At 39.0% G+C, this 10,899-nt stretch overlaps 1 protein-coding gene across 4 annotated transcripts in view; it reads right to left on the bottom strand.

Annotated features, from left to right (window-relative positions):
- MICU2 (mitochondrial calcium uptake 2) overlaps positions 1-10,899 on the bottom strand; it is a 150,809-nt gene that overhangs the window by 58,884 nt on the left and 81,026 nt on the right. For 2 of the 4 annotated variants that reach the window (XM_069808155.1, XM_069808157.1), the window contains exons 2-3: positions 5,824-5,971; positions 1,414-1,461 (exon numbers count right to left, since the gene is read on the bottom strand). In XM_069808155.1, coding sequence (XP_069664256.1) covers positions 1,414-1,461; positions 5,824-5,971 — 196 coding nt within the window. The remainder of the gene's footprint in view (positions 1-1,413; positions 1,462-5,823; positions 5,972-10,899) is intronic. The other 2 variants (XM_069808158.1, XM_069808156.1) reach the window with 1 other exon arrangement.

Raw genomic sequence — 10,899 nt, 5'->3', positions numbered from 1 at the left:
CAGACGTAAATACACATTATCAAGATTCTAAGAATTTCTGCAGTATTTCTGCTGTTTCTAGATAAAGATCTATTTCCCTTCAGATTAATTTTTAGATAAACCAATCCCATGAAGATCATCAGTGTTGCATCAGACAGCCTATGTAACTAAGTTATCAGTTTTAACAAACTATTGCTGAGGAGAAAAGAAGAAAAAAAATCTTAATTAGCTTATCTATTTACCAACAATTGGCTGAGGTACAACATTTTATCCACAACGATCCAATATTTTATCCACAACATCAATTCTAATGTTGTATTTGGACACTTAAGAGAAAGTAAAAGGCCAAATGTATAGAATATGTTATTTGAAAGACTTTCTCAGGGTTGTGGTAGGATTTCCTGATGCTGTTTGGGTGATGAAGGATAGCTGAAGATGAAAAATTCACAGTATGGGCTGGTTACAGAAGCAGAAATTTTCAGCAATCTGCTTATCTTTGCTTACGTGTACAGACCCCTCAACAGGAACATTACTTTCCTTCACTCATAACCCCACTTTAAGAAATGAGTAAACAACAATGACTAAGAAGCTTTGGCTGAAATGGCTGATTTTGTTTCATTTTTCTAAAACTCAGAAGAGATTCATATAATGACCTTAAACCATCATATTGCTTCTTCACCTTTGCTTTGGTTTACCTTCCATCTAGCACTGGGCAACGGGTCATCTCTGTCCTGCATACCCCAGCTTGCAGAGTTCTCTACTGTGTTTGGAGTATTTGAGCAACGACAACGTATCAGTGCTAAAAAATACTAAATGCAGAGACAAAGAGAAAATGATCTCTTTGTTAACACATTAGAAATTCAGGAGGATTGAATTCAGTTCCCAGCTCTGCCAATGGCTCCCCATATAACATTTCAATCCTCATGTCCCATATGGAGCTTCATCACTTACACAAGCTTAAATCTTATGAATCCTAGGTTTTAGGTCTGACGCTCATGCATGACTTGTATCAGTCTGATTAGTTACCGTGTATGAAATTCAGGTCAAAATGAAGACACTTAAGCATAGGCATCTGAACTCCCACTAGAGGCAAAAACTCGAGATCCAGAAACAAAAAGACTGACTTAGCTCGTTCTGAAGCGCCCATCTACTGGCTGGTCCCTCTTGGCTCTCCAAACCCCACCAACAGCACCAGCACTGATCTCCTCTAAGGGCAATGGAGAACCCAATTTTTCTAGCCATTGCAGCCTTGCACTGTATCCTTTCCTCAGATTTATTCACAGTCATAACAACACTGATGCTGTGACAACATAAAGTCATACATCATATCAAACCTGCAAACATACCACAACCTTGCGCCAACCATGTTTTCACAGAAAGCTTAACCAACTCAAACAACTTCTCCCAGCAAACTTACAACACACTAATACTCACCAACAGATAGGACTTTACCGTGGAAATACTGCCTCTGGCACCCTGGTGCTATAAGAACACAGGAAAATCTGTTTTACTGCAGATAAAGGAATGGTTCAGGATGTGAAGATGCTGTGATGCATTAAATCTGGACTGCGTATATACAGAAGGATCAAGAACTTTATTTACCAGGTATCAAATGTTATCAGACAAGCTAAGCTGAACATTTGTATTCTACTTGAAAGAGGAAGGTATTTCTGGAATAGAATAATCTTCTCCAGAAAAATGAACATAAACACAGTCCAGATTTAATGTACTGCAAAATATTCCTTTTCTGAAGGATTCTTCTATCTGTAGTCCTTTTCAAAATTTAATACAGATTTTCTTATATGTTCTACAACAATAGCACACCAGAGATGATATTTCCATGGAGAAGCTCTAACACAGTATTAGCTGTATAACCTGGAATATGAGCCTAAGCAGGCACAACTGTTTAAAACACAGATTTTACATGAAGCTGGAAGGGTCTTTTAAAAACACTCCTGCATTGTAATGAAAATTCAGTGTAAGTGAGCTTAGCTTTATCTTTCTTATACCCATTATCTTAAAATTTTAGAAAAAATCTTAGAATGTCTGATACAACACAGCAAGTTCATATTATTCTTATTAGGTATTACGAGACATTGAGGAGTTTTTACATCATGATAAGAAGAGTAACAGAAAACACTTTCTCACTAAACTATCATTGCATCAGATACAACTGTTTACATGAACATCCCACACACTACCCAGAAGAACTTGGTTGGTTTTGCAATGGTTTGCCACAAATCCCTGCAGTAACATTGTTTTAACAGGAGATTACATGGCATACAGCCATGAATCCCAAAATCTCAATGGTCATTTAGTATGCACTGCATTAACAGGTACAAAACACTGTCATAGGTGTTTTGTACCAGCACACATGCTGTGCCACACTATCACGTCTCATTTACTGTTTGCCACTGTTTACAGAGGTGGCTGCTTCCTTCCATAAAATAACTAACGGTAATAGAATTGGGCAAATATTTACAAAGATAATCCAGTGTGAAACACTGCATCTAAAAGCAAGCAAATTTTTTTTGGACGGTGCCTTTCTTCCTTCATACAGCTTTCTGCTTTGTCAATATGCAGAACAAAGTAATCTGTCAGGAAACTCTGCATTTGTTATCAGCTGATTCTCCTTAGATGGCAAGACTGTAAATATTTTTCTTCATTATCACCCTGACAGTAAATAACTTTGCAGGTGTGATTTAATCAAGAGGAATGCCAAGATTTCACAATTTTTGGCCTACCTTAAAGAAAATGAGTAATAGAGAAACCCGTGCACCAGGAAACAAATGAGCACAACTAGTGAACTAAGGTCTATCAAGCAGGGTTCAAGATCACTTGGGTTGGATGACAGTTGATATATTTGCACTACAGTTCATGTGTTTTCTTATCTGGGAAAGTGTTCTATAATAAATCATAATTTATTGCATGTTTTGCAACCTTGTCAAAGGGCACACCTAAGATTTTTGCTTCAGTAATAAATTCCACCCAACTGTGTACAGGAATGCACTTGACAATCTGGACATAGCTGAAATATTTTGGTATTTTCTAACGTCAGCACTTTTGATCTAGCACCAACAATTGATCTGGTTTACACAACACCACGTTTACTTTCTTCTAAATTTAATTATGCCTAAAAACTAACATGAGATTTCAAAGTACTTCTCCAATGGCAATCACCAGTGAGCAAAAAACCCCAAGGCTGTTGGACAAGGACCCCTATTCCCAGCCCATAACTGCTTCTCATCCCCTCTTTTTGCTTGCCTTTTTTCCCCTTGGGAGTGTTTATCTCTGAATAGGAACAAAGCAACAGAACGTTGTGATCAACCTCAGCAACATTTCTTGGTGTACACAGCTAAATTGCTCATGAGCCTTGTCATATGTTCCTGCCTATTATCTGTAAAAAAAGACAGCAGAAACAAAACTTTAGAACAGCCTTAAGACTTTCATATTATTATACATAGCAACCAGTTGGCAAACTCCAAGCAAATATTTATGAAGATGAATGGTTACTGCCAGGGTGCTTCAAATTTTCCAAGAGTTTTTGTTTTTGTTTTATTAGTGATTCATTAAAAAATAGGTAGAGAATAACCAAATCATTACAGCTTTAAGTTCAGCATTATAAGACTCACCACTTGTATGCAGTATCACCCTGAAAGCCACTGTTCAGGGTGACAAGGGATTAATTTTATGATATAAGCAGAAAGTTTCAAAAAATAATTGCTACTTTGCTGTGAAGTTCACCATCTTGGATCTACTCTGAAAATATCTGAATGGACACTTGAGATAGGCCTGTTTATTTGTCTCATATGAAACTCTTCTAAACACAATGAACAAACCACTGCCTTTGAAATACTTAAAACGCCATACTTCTCTGCTAACAACTGCTACCTCTGTTTGCAGTTACAGGAAAACCTAAAATCCCAAACAATATGACTTGAAGAGAATTGCTTACCATTGTGTTTATGCTACTGGCCAAAGAACCCACACCAAGGATGGTTAAAAAAAGTGTTTAGGAGCATTAGATTCAAGTATTAACATTTTTCTATGAATTGTCTATGATACTATTGTTGTAAGCCTGACCTCAATTTGAAATGCTAAATATGCATTAGTGCAAAGATTTTTTTTGTTCACATGTTTTTTTCTTGTCATTATTTTTTCTTTTCCGTTTAACGCTGTTTCCTACTCATATTAGCAAAGTAACTGAAATTAACTTGGCTGCATTACAAATAAATCTTACCCGTATACCACTTCATTAAAAATCTGCATGTGTACTATTATAGTTGGAGTAACCGATTAATATGTATGAACTGCTAAGACTGAAAAACACTTATTTTTCTAACCTTTCTTTCACAGACAACTGCCTGAAATCCACACCTTCAAAACTGAAAATTGCAGTAGTCACTGTCTTTCAGTGTTTCAGGCTAGAAAACTCAAAAGAAAATCCCTTCTACATTTTTAACTGAATGTCCTAAGTTTTGAAGGGGAAAGAACTCTTTCTGTTAGCTATGTATTAAAAAAAAAAAGTTATTTTAAGAGGCTCCATGACTCTCAAGGTCATAAAGTCCTCCTAAGGATTTATATCCAGCTTTGTATAATATTAGAAGTTGTGTGTCAGCAGTGAAGCTGTGTATCCTTATCACCTATAGATTTTTGGCAGACGCAAGAGAACTTCTTTTATTACAGATTTTTCTGTCCTATTCTTTGACCACTTGCAGCTCAGTAAACTCTGTTCTGCCCCAGGTTTCCCACAGGCCTGAATCAAAGTGCGTCCAGGTCTCCTTCTTCCTCCCCGTCTCTCAAGCCTTTCCACAGTACCTTGAATTCCCTTCTGGATTTCCTGTTCAATACCCCCAAGTCCCTCAGACATTCGCTGCTAGCTGGGCAAAGCATCCCAGGCTATGAATGGCTTTTGCTAGACAACACAGTCTGCTGGTCAGTGTATGCACACTGCAGCAAACAACGATTACAAGTTGAGATTTCCCCCTCTTTCCCTCAGCAGACGTACTAACAGAGTATTTGTCCTCTGAGTGACAATCCTCTCTGAAACATGGAGAACTTAACCTTTCTAAAGCATAAAATTCTTGGGAAAGCTGTAAAAAGCCAAGTCTTTTGAGAAAAAAAAATGTATAATTCAAAAAAATTATTGTAACATGGAAATTACAGAAGATGATACAAAGACAGATAAAAGAAGCTGAAGGAATGAGGCAGAGTTAATGAGGCCAGAAAAACAGGAGGAAAGGAGGACAACAATCTATGCACTTTGTTATTTGTGTGCTGGTCCTATCTTCTCCTCAGAAAGCATGCTTTTAAAAGTATTTTTTTAAAATCATGTATACAATTTTGATTTGTTCTTAACTAGCTTTCGTATAAACCAGAGGAGATTTGAAACCAGAAACCTAGAGCTGAGCTCAATGCTTCATTACGCTCACTCAAGTCACTCTCATCACTGCTTCTTCTAAGAAAAAAGGTCACAGAGTACTTTCTGGTGAAGCGGATAGACTGATAACGGGGCCAGGAATGGTATGAACGCTATTATATTACAGTCTTCCTATTTTCTGTGGTATGTAAGTACTTGAGGAACTACATACTGATCAGACATGCAAATTATGCAGAGACTTAATACCATCATCAAGTCACCAGATTTCTAAATCATCAGCCTCACTTCACTGGTGTAAAGGGTGGTGGTGCCTGTGAGAATCCATATGTACAACATTTATAAATTGGCTTCTGATGATTTATGTCAGATAAAGTATCTTATCCCAGTGATTTGCAAATTACATCTTTAAGGGGACCTGCAAGTTTCTTCTCCTTCACAAATACAATGATAAGAAAACAACTTACGTTCAACTTGATCAAACATTACTGAGAACAAGAAATCTCTTGGTGTCATGTAATATTCTCCTTCATATTCCAATGATGCGAAATGCATGAAGCGATGCTTCCGAAGAGACAGTCTTTCATCCCTTTCCACATTAATGACATCTTCCTTCTGAAACAGAAAAAAAATCCATGCAGAAAGATGGTTGTATCTGTAGACCAACTCTGTAATTAGAAAGAATCTTATACCCGATCTTGATTAACCTCAATATTTTGTGGGTAGCCACAACAAGAGACTACCAGAAATTAAAGCTTTTATGGCGTGGTCTTAATGAATGACATGCTTATATAGCATTCAAAGTATATTTTGGCTTCACTGAGAGCATGCCTTAGCAACACAGCTGAGCCAAATTAATGGCTTGCTGTCACCAAAGGCTGACATTGCTTCCCATTCCCCTGCTCTTCTGCACCCCCTCGTTTGCCAGCTCTGCTACTTGTTGGACTCTTGCTGAGTCAAATTCAGCTCGCTAACTCAACAAAAAACTAAACTGACCAAACAGCACACAGTATTTTGCCAGTTTAGCAACTGGCTCAGTAAAGGTTGAAATGTGCTCTGCATCCGTGCAAATGATCCACTCTTGAAGTTAATTATCAAGTTGTGGAGCAACTCCTAAGATGGGAAAGTAAGATGTTCTAGTTTAAATATGGGCCTATCTTTCAGAGAAGTTAGAAAAATGGGAAAAGCAATGAAAACACAGACAAAAGAGTCAGAGATTGTATTGCCAAACCCAAAGATTCAACTAGTCAAGCAAACAAAAATATTCCAACTTCCCCCCCCTTAAATATTGAGAGACTCATGACTGAAATCATGCAAGTTGACAGACACTCTGACAAGTAGTAACAGCACTTACTGGCAGCAAGAGAGGACACAGACACAGTGAAACAGTGTCGTTTACATTTTAGGATTTCAGAGATAGTAAGTGACGACAGGAAAACGATACACTCTAAAATTCAGAACACACTGTATGTATTTGAACATTAACCATGGAACAATTTTACCACCAGCAGCATCGCTTAATTTTAGGACTGTTCAAAGATGTGAGAAGGTGAAGGAAAAGCAAGAAAATCCAAGGCTAAGTACCAAGATCCCAACTTGAACATACTTGAAACAAGTCAGTAAATAACAAGATGGATCTGCAGCTGGGTCAGTGCCCGTGGCATTACTCGCTGCGTGATGCAGAGGAGCGGTACAGCCTCGGGCATGCCCTGCCGAGGTGCTGCATCACATCTTCCAGCGAACGATCGCTGTTCATTTATGCAGTTTTCACTTTCTGGATTGTTCCTATGGACTGCTTGGCATTTGAGCAGTCCAGTATAAAGCTGCTGTATGCTGCATTTTGCAAATTGGGTTACTCCTGAGACAGGGCAGTGTAAGTGGCTCCTGGTTACACTCAGACCAGCTGCAGGTACAGTGAGGGTCTCACCAGTTGATGTTAAAACACAGGGTGTGCTGTGCTGAGTGTGTTCGGGCTGGGAACTGTGGGACACAGGCAGAGAGTACGTGAACAGAGGAAGGGGGAGACCAGTGGGAACACCTCGCTTGGTTTTGCTGAAGTCAACACTGTTATAGCGACACGCAAGGTAACAGGCACCCAGTTGCACAGGAGGTCGTTAGGAAAATCGGGAACACGTAAAGATATTTGCCAAATACGTAGCAGGTAATGGGGCGCTTGTGTGTTTGCATGCACACATCCCATGGAGTGGGCAAGCAGAAAGGGAATGGGACTCTCTGAACCACTTAAAAGCTGTGATCGGATTTCTGACACTTTAGTTTTAACTTGCTATTCCTCCAGGATGGGGACTGCTAACTCTGCTGAGTTCAAAAAATTGCAGAACCAAGTGCTAGCAGTTACAGTTCCTCCACCCAGCTGACAACATGCCAGGACTTTGGTACGAAGTGGCAAAGACAGCAAGGGAGCTAGCTGATACGATGAACATACAAGCTGTTTTGGCATGATACCTTCTAGCTCTCAGACAGGGCTCTGAAGTTAAAATAAAAAACATTAGGTTTAGTGTCAGGCTTACAAAGTAGAGGGAAGAGATGGAGGACTGATATTGATACAGGCAGCTCCAAAAAATGGGACCCAGTGTGGTCCGAGAGTAACAACCAACTCCTTTGAAGTGAAGCACTCCGGGAACAGGAGGGTGTACCTCAAGCTGCAGCCAGTAACCAGTCTGCTGAAGAAAGCATGAAAACACAGTTCAGCGGACAATGAGATGTGAGAGAAGAGGATGGAGCATTTCAGCTTTGTGTCATTAGGTTTCCTTTTTCTCTACCCACCATGGTCCCTAACTGGATATGGGGACCATATGTACGTACAATTTGGGGATCTTAAGACAAGGGGTACAACTGGCAAACCTACAGCTGTAGCCTGGATACAGTTATTACCACCAGATATTATATTATACTTAATTGTAGTTCTAAATAGAAGTCTGCAGCTTGCCATTTAATCCCATGCGTTGCACCTTTGTGTTAGCATTAAGCACTTGTTAAAATACTTCACTGAAAGATACAAGCACCTTGTTATAATCAATTTTAGTTTCCCCTTGTAGCATGTTTGCTTCCCTCAAACCTCAGGTTTAAATGAAGGCGGGAGGGAAGGGACCAACAACAAGAAAAAAACCCAAATACTCATAATTTAGAATTAAAAGTCATATTCTGACACACAAGGAGAATGAAGGCTACTTCTAAGTATCTGAAACCAATTTGCTTTATTTTAGATATTTAATATTTGTCTGAATTCTGTCAAAAGTTAAACTTGTTACTGATATCAAAACACTGAATTCCAGCAATCCACAATTTTAACTGAAATAGATAGGTACAAGTTCACATATTAACTCTGAAGAGCATCTTGTATTTGGAAGAGAACATATTCCCATCAGAATTACAATAACGCGTGACTACAGATTCATCAAGCCCCTTTCTTTTCATGAAACTAGCATCCCTGATTTGCAAAACAGCCTTGGGAACATGGGTAATTTCTTATGAAAGTCACTTCAAATACTAGCATAAATGAGATAAGCAAACCTTATGGGATGAAATGCATCAGCTGTGCCATCTCCTACTTTGTTTTCAAAGCTTTTGTAAAATTCCTGATGTGCTGTCACTGTAGGAGAAGTTCAGTATCTGCTAAAAGCGCTCTGACCCCTCTGCACACCAGCACGAGCTCAGCTAGAGCTGCACTAGAGCTCAGCTGCTCACGTGTAACTGCTTACTTCTTCTGAACAGCGTACGGCCCTCCGACTGAAAATTCACGGCACTCCAGTGGCAGCCAAGCAATTTATACCACCTACAAAGCTGACCTGCCATCTTCATGATTACAGGTATCTTTATTTCTGCTTTCCCCCCACGTTTTAGTATGGTTACTGTAACAGTCTCTACAGGATACTCCAAGTATGTTAATATTAAAGGAAAAAACAAAAAGACTGTGCAACAATCAGGAGTGCAGAAGGTATAACATGAAAGCAAAATGTTTGCAATTATCTCATATTCTATTATTTTGCACTTTAATTTACGGAGGAGCACAAGGCAGACCTCTGTGAAGGTCTGGGAGAGAAAAATGTACAGGTAAAATTAAAAGCCTATCAAACTATTTCAAGAACGCAGAGTAAGTTTTAACCCCCTCGACAGTTAAGAGAATAAAGACTGAAATTTCCCCAAATGGCTCCGCAATCTGCACAAAACCTGAAAAAAAAAATAAATCTGAAGGTCTTTATTAAAATCCTTTTTACTACAGAACATCTAAAAGCTGAGGGAACTGGGCTTTTTCAACCCAGAGAAGAGAAAGCTTCAGGGGGACCTGATAGAAACCCACCAGTGCCTACAGGGAAGTTATCAAAATGACTGACCTGTGCTTTGCACTGGAGCTTCATACAGCTACACTGCCAGCACCTCCATTAAACGTGGTTAATGCAGGCTCCCTTTATAATGAGTGGTGAGAATGGCAGTTCTGGAGTGCAGTTACAGGGACTTTTTTTAGCTGTCTGGACAAACAGTTCGGAAGATGCAGAGAAGGATAAAGCACCAGAAAAAAAGCTGACCTCCCTTCACACCAAACACATTTGCACAATTGTATTGCACGAGAGAATGAAAATCTGGGCAAACGTAACCGGAGAGTAGAAGCTTGGAGGAGAAGAGGTGGTGGCAGAGGTGTTATACAATTCAGCCAGACCAGAAAGTGTGTAAGGAATATGGAGATTTTTACTGTCCAGAGTGAAGGCAGGTAGCATCAGTGGCCACATACTCAAATAGCACATCATCACGACATAAGGCCTTTTAATTGTCATCTTTCTCACAATGTTTTTCAAACTCAACAATAATACTGTTCAAATTGGTTTAATACCAGTTAAGGACTTGAACCTGCTACATTTGGCATCAGAGACTAGAAATTCACAATCAAGTTCTAATGACATCAAAAAGTGATGACTCTTCAGCTATAAGCCATATAGTTTATAATTTGACAAAAATATTCAATTATTTCTGCAATTTTAATTAAATTGAATGTAGCTAGATGTTTGCCCTTTAAAGATCAATACTGATGATCTTATTCTTACTCCTCTTCATTTCTTCCTTAAACATACTGCCAGCATTTAATTAAGCTTTGAGTGACATCTTCCTCATACTCCAGTCATCACACTTTTGTTAGCCACACTGCCAACTACAACCTTCATACTGCCTCAGTTCTCTACTTCACCACTCAAAACCACTCTCATAGCCTAAATAAACAATATGATCATAGCACTTTACTATGATATTCTCCAAATCAAAATAATCATTTCAGAAGGTGTTCTCGAGCATAATTACCAAACTCTTTGCTTTAACTATATCACTTCTTTCCACCAAATTGTTTGCTGGTTTTGGACTACTATTGCAAGTGATCAAGTTCCTCCTGAAACTATGGTTTAGGACAGTCCCTAATCCTGAGCAAAAGCAGACCTACTGTCCCAGAAAAAGGGACATGGGCATCCTGAAGCAGGTACAGGCCACGTAATGTGGCTAAGTGTAAAATATAGATAAGTCTACAACAGCAGCTTACATGC

Source organism: Haliaeetus albicilla, chromosome 20, assembly GCF_947461875.1.
Source record: "Haliaeetus albicilla chromosome 20, bHalAlb1.1, whole genome shotgun sequence".
Classification (NCBI taxonomy): domain Eukaryota; kingdom Metazoa; phylum Chordata; class Aves; order Accipitriformes; family Accipitridae; genus Haliaeetus; species Haliaeetus albicilla.
The sequence above is the reverse complement of the archived record's forward strand: the minus strand, read 5'-3'. Positions and strand labels throughout refer to the sequence as shown.